The sequence below is a fragment of the Arachis ipaensis genome, chromosome B08 (genome assembly GCF_000816755.2).
Source record: "Arachis ipaensis cultivar K30076 chromosome B08, Araip1.1, whole genome shotgun sequence".
Taxonomy (NCBI): Eukaryota; Viridiplantae; Streptophyta; class Magnoliopsida; order Fabales; family Fabaceae; genus Arachis; species Arachis ipaensis.
In genome coordinates, this window is record NC_029792.2 from 104,476,138 (window position 1) to 104,497,039 (window position 20,902).

Here is a 20,902-nt window from a genome sequence, read left to right on the forward strand (position 1 = left end):
GGAATGGCTTAGAGGATGGAAAGGAAGCATGCAAAAGTGGAAGGAATACAAGAATCTGAAGGAACTGCTAAAGATGTCCAGCCTGATCTCCTGGCACTCAAACGACCATAACTTGAGCTACAGAAATCCAAACGACGCGGGTTTAGTTGCGTTGGAAAGCTAACGTCCGGGGCTTCGATTTGATATATAATTTGCTATAGTTGCCCTGAAGCCAGGCGACGCGAACGCGTCGGTCACGCAGACACGTGACCTGGCAAAACCCCAATCCACGCTAACGCGTGGACGACGCTTCTGCGTCACTTTTCCGCGACCTGAACGTAACAGAAATCCCTAGGGGTGATTTCTGGGCTATTTTTGACCCAATTTTCAGCCCAGAACACACAGATTAGAGGCTATAAAGTGGGGGAATGCATCCATTCATGATCATGCTTTCATAATTCACAATTTTAGGAGTAGATATAGTTTTTAGAGAGAGAGGTTCTCTCCTCTCTCTTAGGATTCAGTTTTAGGATTTGGGATTATTTTTTCTTCATCACAGGTTCAATGTTCCTTTTTATTATTTTCTCAATTTAATTTAATTTATGAACTCTTCCATGTTACATATGATTTTCTTAATTAATATTATTTGAGGTATTTCAGTTTATGATTGTTTTATTCTATTTATATGAATGATTTTAATTTAATTTAGATATTTTCTCCCTTTTGGCTCTGGTTAAGTAATTGGTAACACTTGAGTTATCAAACTCATTGTTGATTGAAAATTAGAATTCTTCAAGAATTAATTTGAGTTCCAATAACTCTAGCCTTTCCCAAGGAAAGACTAGGACCTGAGGAATCAAAATTAATTCATCCATTTAACTTACCTTCATAGTTAGAGGTTAACAAAGTGGGAGAAAAATCAAATTCTCATCACAATTGATAAGGATAACTAGGATAGGACTTCCAGTTCTTATACCTTGTCAAGAGATTTTATTAGTGTTAATTTATTTTACTTGTCATTTAAATTACCTGTTCCTTACTTTTAAAACCCCAATTTACAAAACTCATAACTAATAATAAGTACATACTTCCCTGCAATTCCTTGAGAAGACGACCCGAGGTTTAAATACTTCGGTTATCAATTTATTTAGGGATTTTTACTTGTGACAACCAAAAAAGTTTGTAAGAAAGGACTTTTGTTGGTTTAGAAGCTATACCTACAACGAGGATTTATTCCGAATTCTAGACCACGCAAAAGTTCTCTCTTCGCTAACTCTAAATTTTACTTGAATTCTATTTGAATCTTGGAAAAGTTATATCATTAGAATTACAGCTTGAAACCAATTTCTCATAACTCCTTAATTATTTGGACTTAATGTGGTATGTGACATATAAATGTATCATGCTTTTAGGTTCTTAGAGTTTGTGTGGCTTATAAATCAGAATTTGAACTTAACCCTCTAATACAATTGAGTGATCAAAGAATTGACGGTCGGTTGGATTAGAAGAAATTGGATTGCCTAGGAATATGTCACGACCCAAAATGAGTCATGACTGGCGCTCAGGAAAATAATCCTATAGCAAGCCTAACATAGTCAAATATAAGTTGAATAAGCAAGTTCCAATTATTTTACAAGTTCTAAAATAAATAGTTATTTATTTTTAACAAAAAAAATTAAAATAACTAAGAATGGTTGGATCCTGCCTGTGACATATGGAGCATACACTTCTAGGAATTCGACAAAGAATAAGTACTCATTGCAGACTGTTGCTCTTGAATAGAAAGTCTCACATAATCAAATATTTGTTCTTGAAAAATATTTTTAGAAAAATGGGGTGAGTTTTACAACTCAGTGACTAGACAATACATCTGTAATTGACATGAGACTATACAAAAATTATTATCAAAGTAATTTTAATTAGGAAATAATAGTTGATTATAATAAGTGAATCAATAAAGGAGTTCTCATACAGAAATCAAATCAAAAGTCCACACTTGGGCGGCTCTACCTCTATGGGTAGCCCTTTCCTCGTGTGTCCTAACAGAATAACAGATCTAACGTGTGGCCTACATGTTAGGCTAGCAACACCCCTGCTAGCTGGAGTCTGAGTTAGAAGCATCTAAGTTAACGTCATAACCGCCGTTAACTACGGTTTTTTAATACGAGCCTCCCAAACTAATTCAAAACATATAATTTCAAATACAATAAATATTTTATGCTTCAAATATATAAGATATCGAATCAAATCAAATCAGATAATACTTTCTCATCAGAAATCTTTTTCAATCATACTTTTTCAATCATAAGAGATTTCAAATATATTTCACAATTTTTAAAGTAAGTGACTACCAACAAATACTTCAAAAATAGATATTCAAGTAAAATCAAACATTTTATAATAATGCAGAACTTCATCAAAAATATAATAGTCTCATGTATAGTTTCGAAAGTATAAACTTCATAAAAATGAATTATTTAATTCTAATAAATCAATTATTCTAATCAATTTAAAATCGTTCAAAGCAAATATAATGAGTATAATTCAAAGATCATAATAGATATATGTCAAAATAATTATAGATGCACAATCAAACAATTATAAATGTAAAGCCTACTCACAACGTGGTCCCAAGGGACCGAAGATAAACCCAGAGTGCCAAATTCAAGGTAAGGAGGATTGAAGTTGAATGGAACCGTAGAATTTGGACCAAAGTAGCGACAAAATGGAGCTGGTGATAATTCTCGATTGTTGAAACTATAATCCAAACGCGTCAACGGTACCTTTCCTCTCAACCCAAAACTGCGGCAGCCGTAACCTCAGCTCCAAACTTCTTTCTCAGCAACCACAATGACTCTGACTTAAGGGAAACATGTAGCGGTAGCACCAGTGGTGGTTCCGGCAACAAAAGCACCATACCCATTGACCAGAAACCCCGGCAGCGGCGACGGCAGAAGAATGGAGACCTCAATGTGACTTCCTGGCGGCCAGAGGTGTGGTGGCGCTTGCAGCAGCGGCGAGCCACTCCAGCAACCCCTTGTGCAAGCTCTCTTCCTCCGGCAGTGACCCAGATGACGACAACTCTCCATGGACGGCGACGGGCCTTAGCCGGCGATGAGCTTGTTGCAGCAGCTCCCCCGACAGCCAGCCCTCCAGCACGACGACAACAACACAGGCTTCCCTCTCTCTCCTCGTGTTCGGCAACAACACGGCAGCAACTCGCAGCGAGGTGTGGCGGGTTCGGCGGCTCGGTGGGGAGGGCAGCGGCAGGACAAGCAGCGGCAGTCCTCTCTTCTCCCTTGCAGCGCAGCTCTCCCTCCATTCTTCTCTTCTTTGTTCATGTGATTTGTGTGTGTTGTGAGTTTTGTGTCCGTGTGTGAGTGAGGAAGGGGGGTTTGGGGAGGGTGACGGCTAGTAGGGACTGAAGCTTGAGAGAGAGTATTTGTGTGTGATTAGGGTTAGGGAAAAAAGAAAAAGAAGAGTGGCCCACAATTTTGTTTTGTTTGCATATCTTTCTCAGTTTTATTATTTTATTTTTTTTTGAGCTATTACAGAATAGGAATTTAATCACTTAGGGATTTGCCATAAACTGCCTCATGTGCAATCACGGGCACAGATGAAGAGGCACCAACAGGCATTGAACTAGAGTAACCAGCCATTGCTAAAGGTTGAGAATTCCGATTCGAACTTCCTGAACTGCAGACCACATCTACAAGCTTGGCCAATAGCTCAGGGGTCCTCATCTCGAAAAATTGTCGACGACAATGGAACAGAACTTGCAAATCTTCGTTACTACCTATGGCGAATGAATCGTACTTTCACATCATCTCGCAACACGAAAATCAAAATTCCATAGAATAACTTCTCCACCCGTTTCACGCCTTGCATTCCCAGTTTTTGGATTATAGTATTATGAAACTTGATGAAACTTGTTGAAGGTTTCAGAAAAATACTAAGTGTATCCTTATCAGTAAATGTAATTCCAGAACATGCTTTTTTCTTAATCGTCCCTCTATAGTGTATCAGCCAGAACTAAAAAACTATCATCACTAGCCATTGTGACTTCAACTATAATAAATCCATAACGTTCTGATCATGTTTATATAGGAACCAATCCTTTATAAATCGAATTAGTCGAAATTGATTTATATCACTTGTTGGGTATCATAATAATTCGAATTAAGTAGACTCAATTTACTTTGGTTATTTCAAACAGTAAATCGAAATCAGCTGAGTCGATTTACAAGCTCCTTGTAAATCGACTCAGCTGATTTCGATTTACTAATGGTTTTAGTAAATCGGGTCTATTTCATTCGATTTACTTGCTTGATAGATAAATCCATCTTACCTAATTCGATTTACATTGTACACTTGTAAATCGAATTTCACAACTTCGATTTATATAGATCTGATTCTAAAAAGGGACATGCATGTAATGTTTTGAGTGTTGGGACTTTAGTGTAATATTGAGTGGCATTTGTATTGTTTATGGAATTTATCCTAAATTTTAGTTTTAGTTAAGCTAGTTGAATTATTATGAATTTATGGCAAGGTGGTTGTATTGGGATTCTGCCGCTAGGAACGGTTCTTCGTTGTGAGCTTTTTGCTATTTGGAGAGGATTACTTTTGGCTTGGGAGGCAAGGTACAGGCAGGTTTCTTGTGAGACAGACTGTTTGGAAGCTTTTCTCCTAGTTCAAGACCGTTTTACTAACATCCAAAATGCTGATCATGATTTAGTTTCTAAAATTCATGATATTTTGACTTGGAATTGGAGAGCTGATGTCAAGGTAATTCAGAGATCAGCCAACCATGTTGCGGATCTTATGGCAAAGTTTGCAGTAGTGAATAATACCCCCAAACTGAGTTGTTGGAGCCTTGGAATGAGATTCACATCTTACTTACAAGGGACTTAGCTGCTGGTTTTTAGGGGCCCTTCCTCTTTCTTTTTGTTTCCTTTGTTTTCTTTTCTTTCTTGTTTAGTCACCAAAAATAAATTTGAGCATGTGAACAACAAACAAAATATGTCATGATTATAACATTTTCCTCACATGAAAATATAAATTTATGTCTTTTCCTAGTACTATGCATCATATTCAAATATACATAACAAAAATCAAGCTTTCCTTCATTCCATTTCTTTCAAAAGTTATACTGTACAACAATATCAAATTTCACTGTGGCATTCCTTTTTCTTGAAAAGAAGCCCTAGAAGAATAAAGGGTAAAGTATACTTTTTGTCCCTGAAATTTGGCAAAAGTTTTAAAAATACCCCTAAGTTTTATTTTGTTTCAATTTTGTCCCAAAAAATTTTTATTTGCATCAAATATACCCTCGACGGCTAAATTCTCAAAAAATTTAAGACCAATCTAACAATAATGCATAAAAATTATGCTTGATTTGCTTGTGTTGAGGGTTGTTCTTATGAAATTGTTGTTGAATTGGTCTTGAATGTTATGAAAAATTAGCCGTCAAAGGTATATTTGATGCAAATTGAAAACTTTTGGGACAAAATTGAAACAAAATAAAACTTAGGAGTATTTTTGAAACTTTTATCAAACTTTAGGGACAAAAAATATAATTTACCCAAAAATAAAAAATAGGGAACTTCCAGAAAACAAATGAAAAGGAATAGATTAAAAAAAAATAATTACAATCCCTCACCTCTTCACTCAATTTACACTCCTCACACCAAACTCAAATCAAATAAATAGAAATCAAAAAGTATAACTGTGTATGAACACCAAAGTTTTGCTAGGTTACTGAGAATCGCTTTCAATGTGTTGCAGCAAGAATTGGAAATCAGACCTTTGCCTGAGGATTGGTGGTGGATCCACTTCCATATCTGATAGTCTGATGTCACTCATAGACCTGAACATCTCCTCCATCATGAATGGTATGCTGAATGTTGTACAAGGAAACAGTGCAATAGCTTGTCAAAGAATATTTTTCCATAGAGCAAACATCTAAATTGGTCCCAAAAAAATTTAAATCGGACATTTTTTTTATCCTCAACAAAATTTTATTATTTGAGGTCTTGGAGACGAATTGGTCTCTATATAAGGAGGACTAATTTGTCTTATAATAAAATTTGTTAAAGATTAATGTACCAAATGCACATATTATAAATTTCATTAAAAGTGATAAAGGAACTAATCTGCCTTAGAGGTATAATTTTCAGGGACTTCTAAAGTAATAAAGATTTATTGAGGACCAAAATGTCTGATTTAAAATTCGTTAGGAATTAATTTGAATATATACTGTTTTCTATATGCTGCATAATGACTTCTGGGTATGGATCATACAAAAAGTAAAGTTTAGAATGGATATAGGAACAAATTAATAATTAATTACCTGGAGTCCACTTCAAGAAGGAATGAGTTATTGGGCATGCTTGTCGAGTCTTCTGTCATAAGTACTCTCATTCTACTTATGACCTGTACAGAATAATAATAACAAGAAATAATTTGAACATGCTTTTAGGCTTTATCTGTAATTTTGTGTAAGGTTATCTAATGCAGAATGAACTCATGATAGTTGTCCCAATTGTTTTAATTCTCAATGTGAATTCAGGGTCAGTTCTTTTGGTGTTAGGATATATTGTTCATAGTTATATTTCCCATTTTGAAATTTGGTCAGTTGCCCCAAGATTTAATACCTATCTGTGGATTATTGTAGCAGATTAGCAATAGTTTTTTAGGTATTGCTACTTGATTGTCATTTATTATGCCTTTTGAAGCAAACAATGTATGCAAGTATTTGCCTTAAAATGGAAATGAAAGCTTGTGAAAAATATTTGGACAACCGAGCATTAGTTCTGCATATATATGTGAACAAAGAGACAAACACTTACTTCTGGAGATAATCCCTGAGATCCATACTTGTCATCCCAGAACATAGTTCCAATACGATATATTTGTGGAATACTTAACACCTGATATAGGAAAATAGTAAACAAAAAAAATGTTAGATTATATATATTGACATGAATTAAAATAACTCCATTTTCCCCTAGAACTTTTAACCATGTGAATTTAGAGTTTAGAGAGATCATCCTTAATAGAAATCCTTAAGTTTGAGTGAAGCATATTGATGTGTTGGATGGATGAGTTAGTCAAGTTACCGGGCAGAGTTCATTGGTGATCTCTTCCAAAGATTTGTGAGCCTTTTGATGCAAGACCTGCATAAATGAAGCAATTTTTAAGAATTGAATAGAGGGAAAGGGAAAGGAAGAGTGAATTCTCTTTAATCTCAATCAGATTGTGTACCAGAAATCCGACAGCTTGGCGTATTTGTTTGAGTTCATGCCAAGATGACCCAGCAAACTGCAGTGTAAAAATACATAGAAAGTGAGTTTCTTGTGCTTCTGTCCTTTTCACTCTGGCCATGGTTTATGGCAAATATCTAATCTTTACCTGATCTGTTGCTTTAAGGCACCACAGTTCCAACTCATGCAAACCTGCCTTCAAATATTCTCCATTGCTAAAGGAGCAGCACTCTCGACGAAGCAACAAACTGAGAGAATCATGTTCACAGCATTAGGAGAACTTACATTAAATTGAATCAGTGTTTACTACTCAAATATGCTTAGAGCAATTGAAGAAAATTGTCTCACCTATTAAAGAGTTGGACATTCATGAATGAGAAAACCTGACTAAATATCTTCCCTGTTATCATGGAAGGGACCTGAAGTCACAAGATCATGGAATATTGTGAAATCTCTTCTCTTGTAAGTATAACCCAACAAAGAAAATATTGAGTACTACTTCATACTTACATAGTTATCAGACAGTACACCCAAGATTTCATCTAGCTTGTTGACAATGCTTTTCCAGTGCATGTGCAGTGCCTGTTGTTTTGCAAGTATATTCGAATGGATGTTTCTGGATGACCCTCTTATTGATCTGGTTCTTATGGCTCTTGGTGCCTGTTAATGGTGATAAAAGATTTATTAGATCATCCCATATCTAATCCCATGTGATTTGGAAGTTTTTCTTCTGGCCTAGCAAATTGGAGGTTGATATATATGATGTGTGGAAATGTGTACATGACAACATTTGTCTCGTGAGAATTTGTTAGTTTTTATTGTGAGGTGATGCTTTAATTTCCTAAGGAGTTAGCATTTTGATGTAGTTCTTGCTAGTTGCCTTACTTTTTTTTTTTTCAGAGATGTTTTGAGGAGATGTGAGTAAATTGGACTTCTATAATTTGTTCTTTCTTATATTCAATTTATCACTAGATAAATACAAAAATACAAATTTTTGTGTCTTGTTCTGTTTTCAAAACCAAACGCAGCTTAGTATTCTATCTTACTGCTGGAGGTACTAGATTCTTATAGAAGGTTTTCTTGAAAATGATGATTTACCTGAATACACAAATTCAAGAATGGGCTGATCTCCTTCTTTAAACTGTCACGGATCATTCCATATATCTTCTCAACATATGCAGTCAAATGTTGCTTAAACAGAATTGCTGGGTACTTGGCTTCCACTTTAGATTGGTCATTGTGCTTGTCCACCATTCCACTATAACCACTTGAAATCCCAATTCCCAATGAAGATGAACGTAAACCCTGGTTTTGTATATCAACAACCAATATAGTTTCTTTTATATTGATATAATACAAGGAAATTGGAGTCTTCAAAGCTTACCTGTGCCATTTTTCCAAATAGAGTGGCAGGGGAGTTTCGATTGCGCGACACCGTCTTAGTTGTGTTGCTGACCTTGAGTGTGCATTGCAGATAGAACAGAAGTGTTGAAGTTGTTGAAAGCCAATATGCTAGATCATTGATTCCTTCTTGACTCTGCCAACATAAAAAATAGTAAGTTGATTTAATAATACATGAAGTTTCAAGAGACGATGTTAACTAGAATTACTTAATCTTTATTGATGTATTAAAGTTCTTGGAAGATTCTACCTCTATAGATGATCGGATGGTGTGACTAATTTTATCAAATATATGTGTCTTCTCTGCTTCAAAGGATCTCCAATGAAGAAGTGCTTTATAAACAATACAAGCAACTGCTGGTCTGTTGTTCTCGAAACGCTTATCTACGGTAAGGCACTTGAGCAGTGCATCATAACTTTCCTGTTTACAGGAGAATTCAAAGTGGTAAGCAACCATTTATTTCAATGTTCAACTGCATGCTATCTCGAAATATTTCGATCTCTTTGTTTTGTAAGGAAGGGGGCAGCTGCTCTTGGTTCCTGAAAATATAATTTTTATTATTTGATATAGAACATTATTTTATTTAGTTACCCAGAAATACAAAATGAACAAATGAGGTGAGTTGGAAATACTTTTCTTCCACGGCATTCTTCCTCGGCTAGATGTCCATTGTCTAGATTCTGCACCCTCATAAAAGATAATGTCATAAAATGATTTGTTTTTGTAAGAAAATTTAAAGTATACCTTGATTTGTGGAGTCACATTATCTGCTACAATTCTTTGTTGGATATGTTGTTCGTGTTGATCAGCAGAAATTTCCTGGTTTGTTGCTATTATATCTGGGTGAACTTTCTGCTCCATGGCAGCTGTTTCTGCCTGGTCCCGCAGGCGTTCATTCTCTGATTCTAGGTTTGCTATCTGATCCTTTAGGCTACAGAAAGCATTAGAGTTTCAGTATTTCACTATAGAAGACTATATATTATGCCAGGATTATTGTAGCAATTACTTCTGGTATTTGATGTAAGTTCTTAAATCTTCACTAAAACTATTCACTTATTTGCATTATCTGTAGAAGGTACAGAAAAGAAAGTAACAAATATTGTAAAAGACGCCATGAATTTTTATTTATTTATTTGTTTTTTGCGGAAAGGAAAATAAAGGAAGAGAGAGCCTAAAATTAAAGTAAGCATGTCATTTATATTATCACCATATTGCCAAGGGATACTAAAATTTAAAGTTGGCTAGATTCAAGTTCATCAGTGCCAGACTGATGTTTTCTGATGCTAGATATCACAAAAGAAAAGGAATAATAGAAGGTGCAAATAGTATATAGTTCTTACATTTTGATCTCTTCAGAAAGATCTTCATTTTTTGATTCTACCAATGCCTGCTGGCATAGCACTTGATTTTCAGTTTCGAGGTTGGACAGGCTCACTTCCAATCTGGAGTTAAAAATACTAGACCGTTAGTGGCAATATATATGATGGAAAGGATGTTGCATGATTCGGAGCTAAGCAACCTTTCAATAGTCTCTTGAAGTTGTGTTGCTTTTAGTTGTGCTTCTTCTGCCTCTTTAATCCTAGCTTGATTCTCATTTTCAATTGCTGAGCACTTTTCTTCAAATTCTTTAATCTTCTTCTTCAACTCCTCTACTTCAGTCTATGTATTCAGAAGTTAAATGAAATTACATGTCATCGTATTAATTATGATGTGAAAAACAATGCATATATGCTGCTGTATTTTTACTATCTGAATCGTCATTTGATGGTTTGACATTGCATCCGAAATTGTGTTAGCACTTAGCAGGATTTTCTATCTTAATACCGAAGAATCTATACGTTTTCTTGGATGAGGAAGTTTCTATTCTTCTGCAAATAATCATACATTCTATTCCATGAGGCACCATTTTATAACTTTCTTTTCCTACATTTCCTTCTACTTTTTTGTAACTTAAATTTCTACTGGAAAATGACAGCATTCTTCTTAAGAAAAAAAAGGGTTAAAAGTATAGTCCTTTCTTTCGATTTATACTCCTTAAAAACATCACATAATTTCTTTCATGAAATTTTATCCGCAGTATTGGAACTTCTACCTATAGTAATTCTGATGTTTTCAGCATTAAACTTCTGAAAGTAAATTGAACTATTCTGAGATGGAAGTTGAGATTTACCACCAGCTCCTCATTTTTATTTGTTAGTAACTCTAGCTTTGTGTTGTCCACAACAGGAACCTCTTTAATTACTGGTGGTGCTTGCTCAATTGCTAGTTTTGCTGCTTCTCTTTCATGAATAATTGCAGCGCGGGCTTCATCTAGCTGACCTTGTATTTCTTGTAAAGTGTTTTGTAGTTTTGCAATCTCTTGTCCTTTAGCTTCTTCAAGGTCAACCTGAAATTTGTTTTTTCTTGATTAGTTGATGTGGATACAATAGCTTTATGAACAAATTAGTTTCTCCTTTCACTGCTATTTTGAATGATTGGCAGTATGGACTGTGCAGTTGCTTTTGATTTAAGAGAATATTCTGAATCAAAATAATTCCTTTTATTTTACTTCTATTCACTGTGGAAACAGCCACTGACGTAATTATCAGGTTAGGCTACGTACATTATACCCTTTGAGTGTGGCTGTTCCCCGGACCCTGCGTTAATGCAGGATGCTTGTGCATTGGGCTGCCTCTTTTTTACATCTATCCACCATAACACTTAAAGCGATTTGGCATTCATAATGGAGTATTAGTTGAAAGAGTCCTTACCCTCATGTGTTTTTCGATGTCTAATCTCCATGTAAGCTCCTCAACACGCTTCTCCAACTTGTCCTTTGCTTCCTTAAGTGCTCCAGTATCCCTTGCAGCCTACACAGTAACTTAAAAATGAGCATGCCTTTTTATTTTTTGAAATATCGCTTCTTTCCTTAATCCTTATAGATATTCTAAAAGAATTGGAAGAAAGCTTATGAAATACGAAACATAAGAATAAATAAAACTCACTATCCGAAGCTTTCTGAGCTCTCTTCTAGCTACTCTGGCTCTCCAGAGACACTGAAATATAATAGCTGCTCTCTTTTGTTGTTTGTAATCAGAAAGAGCTTGAACTCTTCTCCATTGTGTCTTTGAGAGGAATATAAAATAGAATAGTCAACATTTAATCTAAAAACACAGTATTCATATAATTCATGTAGATGAATACGGTGGTCATAAATTCATGATCTATTTTGGTGTTAGATACTCCTTCTAGCTGTCTTTACCTGAAGTTTGATTGAAGCCTTCGTTTGTCTTCGGTACCTAAATTCATTTCGTGCGGCTAATGCTCTCATTCCAGATTGAATTACTATAGAACATCCTTGTAATGATGTGTAATTCATTCTTGCTCTATGTGCACGCACATGCTTCTGTATCCTGATTGAGGCTGCTTCTCGCCTCATATATTCATAGAGTTCACGTGCAAGTTTTGCTGAAATATTAATGCCAGAGGAAAATAATTCAGTTCAGTTACTTTTGGCACAACACCATCACAATGATGCAATCAAGAAATAGGAATACATGAACTGAAAACAGAAAGTTATGTGAAGACAGCTTACCTCTCCAAATTTTCTGGATATGAATTGTAGCATTTCTCAAGGTGATAAACTCTTTTCTTGTTAAATGTGTACGGATTTGTCTCTGTATGAGTCTTGCTGCTTTGGCTAAGACTTCAGCTCTTCGTGCATCTAATTCGGCCATCTGTCCAGCTCTGAGGAATACCTTTGTTTTCCCCATCTGATCGAAAGTGACATTACATGGCGAGGGAAAATGAATTAGAGCTTATAACTTATAAGTTACTAGCAATTTTTTTGGAACAATTGTGCCTTTTTCTTGAATCTGACATGTTATGGAATGTATATACTTACTTGGTAGCCTGTTAATCCCATCTTATCACATATGGCAATAGCTGCCTTTTTCTCATCCGACCTACACAGAAGAAAGACTCAATTGTCATGAGGTTTTATATGTGAAGACTTAACAATATATATTTGTTTGAGTTAAGACTTAACAATGAGAACAATAGGCCTATGCTTTTATTTCAAGTCAGTCTCAATTCATTTTCTGATATCTATATGAGCTACATAATAGATAATTCTTATTGTTATTTTCAAGTTATGCTTCAGGTAGTTTTACATAAGATTTCTTGTATTACATCTTCGATTTATCATTCTTACACTATAATGTTTTATGAATATGATTTTCAGTTTTCTTTTAATAAAACTAAAATTGTCATTTTCTTGTAAAGTAAAATAATCTAATACCCATCAAGGACATCCGGAGCTAGCATTCCAAAACGGTCAAGGAACTCTTCAAATGTTCTTTTTGTTGGATATCCGGCACAACTAATCCTTATCGCCTCAAGTACTCCCTGCAAGTTCACCGGTTGAATAAACTTCTTTGGTGGGAGGGAATAATCTAATTTACTTTACTCTTGTACATTTTAGAGAGTAGGAAACATTTAACTTACTCCACATCTTAACTGATTTAGGACATTGAAGTTCTCAAAGATTCCTGGCTGCAAGACTGTATTTGGCTTCACACACCTTATGTAATGTGGTTCTGTTGTGTTCAGTGTCTCCATGAGAGATTGTAGTTGTTGCTGGATGTTTAAGATTAGATTCAGAAGCAATTCATGCATTGGTTAAGTGTTCGAAGCAACAAGTGTCCATTTGATATTACCTTAAACTGAGAACCAATGGAAGAGAATTTTGATTGCTTTGATGTTTCGTCAGGTAAAGGAGGGAAAAGATTTGCAACAAATGAGCACTTGGATGCACATAAAAGAGCTTGATGCTCCGCTACTACGTAATCTTTATTTTTATCAAGGAAATAATCTGCTTGATATGTGACCTGTACTAAGAAGGATTTGTGACAAGAAATTAACATTTTTACTTTTTGTTGACTGGATTGGATGGCCAAGAAAGAAATTCAAACTTTATGGACACAGAAAATAAGAGCTTATTGAGCTTACATCTCCAGCATAATGGTTAATTGTGAAGTTTGTCCGAGAAAGTTTTGGTTTGCTGAAGCGCTTGTGTGCTTTATATGTCTGGTACATCTTTTGTGCAAAAGTCTCATGAGTTGACTTGGGGAACATGCTGCAGAAAATACAAATACAAATTCAAATGGTGGTTTCACTTGTTTGAAGGGGAGCTTTTAATTTAGTACTGTATAAGCGAGTTCGACCAACATGTTTGCGCCTCTTTTGGAAATTATTTTCCATGCTTGTTATAAATTTTGTTTTCATCTGTCTTGCTATTTGGATATATTCACAATATTTTGAGAAAAATGACATACCATGCTTCATCAAGAAGAGCAATTATTCCCCCAGGTTTCTGCAAGCAAGAAATAATCAGTTTCATGTCTTTCGTGGTTTCGTCTGGTATAGTTGATCCATACACAAGCAATGATGACACAAAGTCTCTTGTTACCTTCTCAATAAGATCAAGAACATCTTGATTATCCACAAATTCAACATAGCTCCAATTGATTTCCTCTTTGGTGTACTCTTCTTGCTCCATCTTGAATACATGCTGTTGAAACATATACATTTCTATATTAATATTTGCAGCAACAAAAATGCTCAAATTGTGTTTGTAAGGTAAATAGCCTTGCCTGGTTGAAATGTTGTTGCAACTTCTCGTTCGTTAGGTTGATGCATAGTTGCTCAAAACTTACAAAATGTAGAAAAGGTTAAGACTATATAATATAGGAATGCAGAAATTTTCCTTATTATGCAAAATTATTGTACTATACCTGTTGATTTTGAAGCTCTCAAACCCATAAATATCAAGGACTCCTATTATGCTTACTGCATTGGAGTCTTGACCAATTGAACTGTTAATCTTGTCAACAATCCTGCCATATTTTGATAATTCATTTAATAAGCTTACCATTAGTGGAAGGTTTTAAATTTTTTCATTTAATAGATACAGAACAAATGCATTGGAAACTTAAAACTTTTTGTATTTCCAATAAAAACTTTCTCAATTTGTAATCTGCACATGATAGATGAACCCCTCTTATTAATTGGAAGTAGAGATAATTTATTTGCAGGATGGTTTCTTAGGATTTATTGTGAATTAATATTATGATTGCTGTTGTTCAGTAGTAGTAGAATATTTCCAAGATATCTAAGTTTTGTTATTGCTGGTTTTTTTTGTCAGAATTATTGTCTTAAATCTAGTATCAGACTGCTAAAAGACAGTATATAATGATATTAATTTCTTTTACCAATCAAACAGTTTGGAGTAAACCGTCTTTGACAAAGCATCTCGGCTCAAAGAAGCCGAGTCCGGGTCGAGTGGTTTTGTAATATTGCCATCAGGAGTAACAATGACACGCTTGCAAAGTGAGTCCTCTAATGCTTTCTCATCACACCTGAACAAATGGTGAGTCAAAGGACACTAAAGGTGAAACACTGAAACTAGAGGCATTTGTGGATGGATCTATGAATTTTACATGAACAACTCTGCAGCTGTCCGAAGGTGGAAGAGTGATTTTTCATCTTTCAGTTTGGAAGAATCAACTTCAGTCCCTTTGACAAAGTCAATGTTACCAAGGTGGAGGATTGCGGCGACCACACGAAAGATAGCATCCTGTGTAAGGAAATTTTGTTAAATTAAATGTATGTATAGAAAGAAATTAATGCTTCATTGAAATAATAAAATTTGATGCACAAATGTGATGATCCTATACCTGTTCTTCCTGGTTGATTCCTACAATATCCATTGCATTTCTGGTCTCCAAGTATTCTTTTGCATCATCTACATTTGAAACTTCATAACAGTTTGATTGATTAAGATAGTGGAATTGCTTTGGATTCCCCAACTTGTACTTCTTGACATCCTATTGAGTAAATTGTAACAGTCAGTCTTGTGAGTGATAAATTATGTTCAATTTCTTTCAGGATTATTATGGAGAATTCATTCACCTCTGGTGGTGCTGAACAAAGCATGTAAAAGCAGTGATAGTTTCTCTCCGGGTCGGACACTTGGCATACTCGTGACCTTTCTAGGAGATATGTTCGAATTGCAGCTCCAGAAATTTTCCCATTCTTGTCGAATTGGATTTCTACGAATTTGCCGAAACGACTGCCACAAACTCCGACAGTTTTATAAGGTTAAGAAAAAAAGTGGAAACTATGACATAAAATCTGAACTGAAAAACAGCCTCTAAAATTTACCTTGAATTGTTATTTTTGACAGTTTTGGCATTTCCAAATGCTTCTAACACTGGATTGGACTGAAGAAGTGAAAATGTTACTACATGTACATGGTGTTAACAGCGGTTGAAGAAACAATTCAATAAGTATTCAAACTCACCTCCAAAACCTGTTGTTCTACCGTTCTTCCTTCCGTACCTGATCTTCCTCCCATGAATGCTAGATATCTCATTAACATTTTGGTGGTTTCTGTTTTACCAGCTCCACTCTCTCCACTCACCAGAATGGACTGGCTTCTACTTTCATTTATCATTGCCCTGACATGTTAAATGATTTTGATTTTCATCAAATTCTTTTCCTGATTTTAAATGTACTCCAAATCTATTTCTGCACTGTTATATACCTGTAGCAGGTGTCGGCAACGGCGAAAAGGTGAGGGCTAAGCTCTCCAAATGCTGCTCCTTTGTATTGCTCCATCATATGGATATCATACAAGTGTGGCAGTCGTCGAAAAGGATTCACTGCAATTAAGATATTCCCTGTATATGTCTGTTTATTTCAATTTCAAGATGTTAAATATTGCTCATTTCTCTTAGACTATTGGCCTATAAATACATATAGAGTTTTATGAACCGGTTGCGACTCACATATATCTCGTTAAGAGAAAAACGAATGGCAAGGTTATGAAGGACTCCTGGCTCATGGAGGTATGCCAGCTTTGTCATGTCATCAACTCCTGCTGCTGGCGCTTCTGTATCTTTCGGATAAATACTCGAAATCTCTGCCACCACCTGAAATTGAAGGTAATGCTAATGTTTATCTGCCTTGTTTACTTGTATCTTTAGCTCAAGAGTATAGTGATACATGCTTGACTTTCAAGTATAGCTTTTGGTCTCTTATTTAGAAAACAAAATGCTACTTTATGATTTGAAACTCTAATTTGGGCATATTTGAGGGAAAGAAGTTATATATATTTTTTATGTTCTGAAAAATATTTTTCTGTGACTAAATTTAAATTATATATTAGTAATAGTGAAGCTGAAAATTGCAACTGTAGCTCTAATGCTAAAACTTTGGCATTGATGCTATTATGAAGTAAATAGCAACTCATTGGTCAGCGACAATGCTTAAATAGATCTCCGATTCGCGACGGATTAGTTATTGCCTTTAGGTGGAGAGATATGAGAAACCAAAAATCAGATAATCACAGAGTATAGTCTTAGTTTTGACATATTTGGTCGAAGAAAAATCAATGACAGAAGAAGAAAAAAAAAAGAGAGAAAACATAGCTTAATTCTTTCTAAAGCTCCCCCATGTCTACAATTTGGATCCATAATAGTCAAGAACAAGGTTCTGAGGAAGTTTGTATTGTTTCACTAATAGCTAACAGAGCTTTTGAGTTTCCAGTTATATGATCAGGCAAAAGAAAAGAAGCTTACAGTTCTTCCATTTGAAGTAACGATGGTAGCATTTTTGCCATGGATTTCTGTCACCACACCATCAATCCATGAAATCTCAGGATCCTCAACCCAAACATGTGATCCGACGATGATATTCACAGGCGTTCCCTGAACCATCACAAAAAAAAAAGGTAAGGAGATCAACAAAAAAATGAAGTAAAATGTCATCTATGGTGTGAAGCTTACCATTATGCTAAATTCTGCTTTTCATGAAAATCAGAGCAATCCGAGCCGAACTGAACCAAGCCAAACCGATCCTAACAAGATAGTTACTAGAAGATAGAGGATGGAAAGAGGCTCAGAGAACAGAAATGAATGTTCTAAAGGGAAACTAAAAAAGCTGAAGAAATGCCAGGTTGGTTACTCTTTAAGCTAAAAAGTTGTAGCAATAGCATATTAGCATGCATTACTTTCCTTTACCTCACACCTCACTTACCACCCTTTCTCTTCTTAGTCCCATGTAATTTTTTTATTTATTTTTATTTTTTTATTGCTCCTTCCACGGTAGATGCTTACATGGAACCAGGAGAGCTAAGCCTCAGAATTTTTTTAAAAAAAAAAGAAAAAAGCAAACTGTTTAAAATATTGAAATCATGTGTCTGCGGCTTGCAGCATGATCACTGTGGTGGGGCCATGTTGCTTAAGACATACGGAGAATGAAACCACCACCGCCCAGGTGATAATAGTTCACAACTTGTTCCTTTCGGAATGTGATATTATTGTTTCTTTTTTTATTTTAATAATTTTGGCTTTGATTTGGTATGATCTGTGTCTGATGTATTTATATGGTAGTGAGCGGTAGCATGAATAAAATGAAACAGCTGGTTCATTCTGGTGACTGTAATCACAAAGTTAGATTTTAATCTAATTTACTCATTGGTAAAGATTCATGCATAAATGATTATATGTCATTATCTAACATTAATATTCAACTTCAATCAGAAAACAATAGGTTGGCCAAACATCCAAAGATAGTGGCTACAATTTTCAAATAAGATTTTTCTTTTTTTAGATTATTTTCAAACAGAGTGAATATATATTTTAGGAACTAATAATGTTTCTGCATATAAATTTTCATACATTCGGTTGGCCTTTAATATTCACTCCATTATATCCTTAAATTCTTAATTCAAGCATGGTTTTTAATAACTAATTTGAGTTAGGTTCATGTAATACGTTTTGGTATTTAAATAACATACCTTTTTAATTTTTTCGACTTTGCAATTCTAAGGAAAGAAAAACTCAATTCATTGTTCCCATAGTCAACATCTTTACTAACCATATTAAGTTTTATGTCCATATTTTCGTCTTAAATAGTAGAAGTAATAAAAATCTATACTTACATGTTAATTTAGATGTATATTATCCATAGACGGCATGTTACTTAAAGGAGAGTTGGTATATTGTTAGGGGAAAAAACTTTGGTATTCAATGGAATATCAAAATATTCTTAAGGTCAAATGTCAATGAAAGGTAAGCCATACACTGGCTTACATGTGAAAATGGTGAAAGAGCCAATAGGGACCCATATAATTCCCAACTTTATGTAAGTGTCCACCATCCAACAAAACCTTTTGACACTATTGGTCCTTTCGGCACAAGTGTGTAACTTCCAAGAACATGTGTTTTACCAATTTTGATTCTTTGCATGTCTACAATCAGAGTGAAATGGGCGGTTGGGTAAGTCAGGCAAGTGTAACTAACATTTGCAATTTGTTTTTTGGACTGGTATAGGTGCTCATTTTCGGAAAAAAAAAAAAAGGAAAAATTGCTTGAAATATTTTATCAATTAAATTGATCCTTTAAAGATTACAAATTAATCATTTTTGTTCTTCAATGATTTCATTGACAATTTTCGTCAACGATTGATGATATGAAATGTTAACTAATAGTATACATGACACATATTATGTTTAATTGGACGTTAAATAAATATGTTTATGAAAATCTATCAATTTAGTTACTAAGTTATATTGGAGCTATGGTTTATATAATTGGAAAAAGAAGCTAAATTAATAGATTTTTATAAATATTTTTATCAGCGTCCAATTAGGCATACTAAGTGTTATATATGTTGTCAGTTAACATTTCACATCATCAACTGTTGACAAAAATTGTTAACAAAGTGATGAAATGAAAAAAATTAATTAATTTGTAATATTTGAAGGACCAATTTGATTAATAAAATCTTTCAGAGACAAATTTAGAAAAAATACTCATTTTTTTAAAATTAATTTGACCCTTAACTCGGTTACATAAATAAAAATAAATAATTTAGTCATTTATTATCTCAAACATTATAAAAGGACAAATATCTAAGTAAATATAAAATATTTTTAGAATTCTGCTTAACAAACACTAAAAAGTAAAAACTGAAGAAATAGATCAGAGAATACAACAGTTTGTTACAATAACAGATGGATGAAATTTGAGATTTGAGAAAGAGGATTGTAGAAGAAAGAGAAAGAGAGAAGATTATTGATTCTCCTTGATCCAAAGATAATGGCAAATCATACAAATTATTTCTTAGTTTTCTTTATANGGAAAAGGGAAGCGCTGCTGCTCCTTGCCGCCGCTGCTGCCGCTCCTCATCGTTCGGTCACACTAACGGCAAGAGAGGAGAGAGCGGAGGGAGAGAGAAAGAGAAGCAGAGAGGAAGAGAAGAGAGGAACGGAGGCTCTGAGGAAGACCGCGTCCAGCCACGCCCTGCCGTTGTTCTCATCGCGAACTGCCGTCGTCGGTCACTATCAAGCCATGTCCCGTCGCTGCTGTTGGAGTCAGGTCACGTCAACGCCAGCAGATTCGCGAGGTTGGACTATCATCAATGCTCCTCGCCGAAGCCAGCAGATCCATTGGTGTTTCATTGTTGTTGCTTCTGCTTTCTGTTTTTGTTTCTGCTTTTATTGTTGCTGTGATTCCATTATTCATTGTTGTTGATTCTGTTTCTGTTTTCTAGTTCTTTTTTTGCTTCTGTTTTTGTTGTTGTTGTGATTTCATTATCCATTATTGTTGTTGTTGTTGTTGATTCTGCTTCTGCTTTCTGCTTCTGTTTCTCCTTTTGCCTCTGCTTTCTGGTTGATTTTGGAGAAGAAGGGAGAAGGATATTTTCGTCCGAATGACGATTTTAAAATTAAGTTAAACCTTCGGACCTTTTTTTAGCAAAAAAAAGACCGAAAATAAAAAAAAATTTCAGCCCATACCTTAGAAACCAAAATCGTACTTAACCCTTAAATAATCAACTAACAACTCTAAGAATTTAGCGGCCTGTTGTCTAAATAACTAACTTTTCTAGTTTGGTATTTGATCTACATTTACATTTGGAAATAAACATGTGTATCATGTTACAAAATGAAAGCATAATACATAATATTTAGATTCTTAATTATATTTATTATATATTGATAGGACCTATAAATACTTGAATGTGTCATAAAAAAGTTAGTAAAATACCTTCTTATTTTGAATTTACTTAATTATAATTTGTTAATAATTTTTTGTTGTTGGATCTTTTATAATATTCATTGTCGAAGTAGTAACTAATTTTTTTCCTACTATTAGTTATTTAAGGCTGTTTTGAGATTGAGATTAAGAGACAAAACTAAAATTTCAGTTTT

At 34.6% G+C, this 20,902-nt stretch overlaps 1 protein-coding gene across 1 annotated transcript; it reads right to left on the reverse strand.

The window, feature by feature from the left end:
* On the reverse strand, positions 5,566-17,860 carry LOC107613095 (myosin-12). The gene is made up of 40 exons (XM_021108294.1): positions 17,475-17,860; positions 17,268-17,396; positions 16,476-16,619; positions 16,232-16,377; positions 15,989-16,145; positions 15,850-15,908; positions 15,598-15,757; positions 15,363-15,512; positions 15,126-15,262; positions 14,898-15,044; positions 14,421-14,522; positions 14,280-14,337; positions 14,096-14,197; positions 13,962-13,999; positions 13,636-13,762; positions 13,344-13,514; positions 13,132-13,263; positions 12,926-13,032; positions 12,530-12,590; positions 12,221-12,398; positions 11,888-12,093; positions 11,631-11,750; positions 11,397-11,495; positions 10,817-11,032; positions 10,166-10,305; positions 9,987-10,088; positions 9,391-9,577; positions 9,279-9,326; positions 9,127-9,185; positions 8,896-9,076; positions 8,629-8,781; positions 8,343-8,549; positions 7,755-7,904; positions 7,593-7,663; positions 7,393-7,492; positions 7,246-7,302; positions 7,101-7,157; positions 6,831-6,911; positions 6,332-6,414; positions 5,566-5,878 (listed from the first exon to the last, which is right to left on the reverse strand). Exons 1-40 carry the CDS (start codon positions 17,475-17,477, stop codon positions 5,737-5,739), a joined length of 4,767 nt encoding a protein of 1,588 aa, XP_020963953.1. The 5' UTR covers positions 17,478-17,860; the 3' UTR covers positions 5,566-5,736.

What these genes read in the sequence shown, in the direction of transcription:
- LOC107613095 (XM_021108294.1), bottom strand. An exon ending in ACATCGAAAAACACATGAGG is followed by an intron (nt 11,033 to 11,396) that starts GTAAGGACTCTT and finishes AACAAATTTCAG; the next exon opens with GTTGACCTTGAAGAAGCTAA. An exon ending in ATGTGACTCCACAAATCAAG is followed by an intron (nt 9,327 to 9,390) that starts GTATACTTTAAA and finishes ATGAGGGTGCAG; the next exon opens with AATCTAGACAATGGACATCT.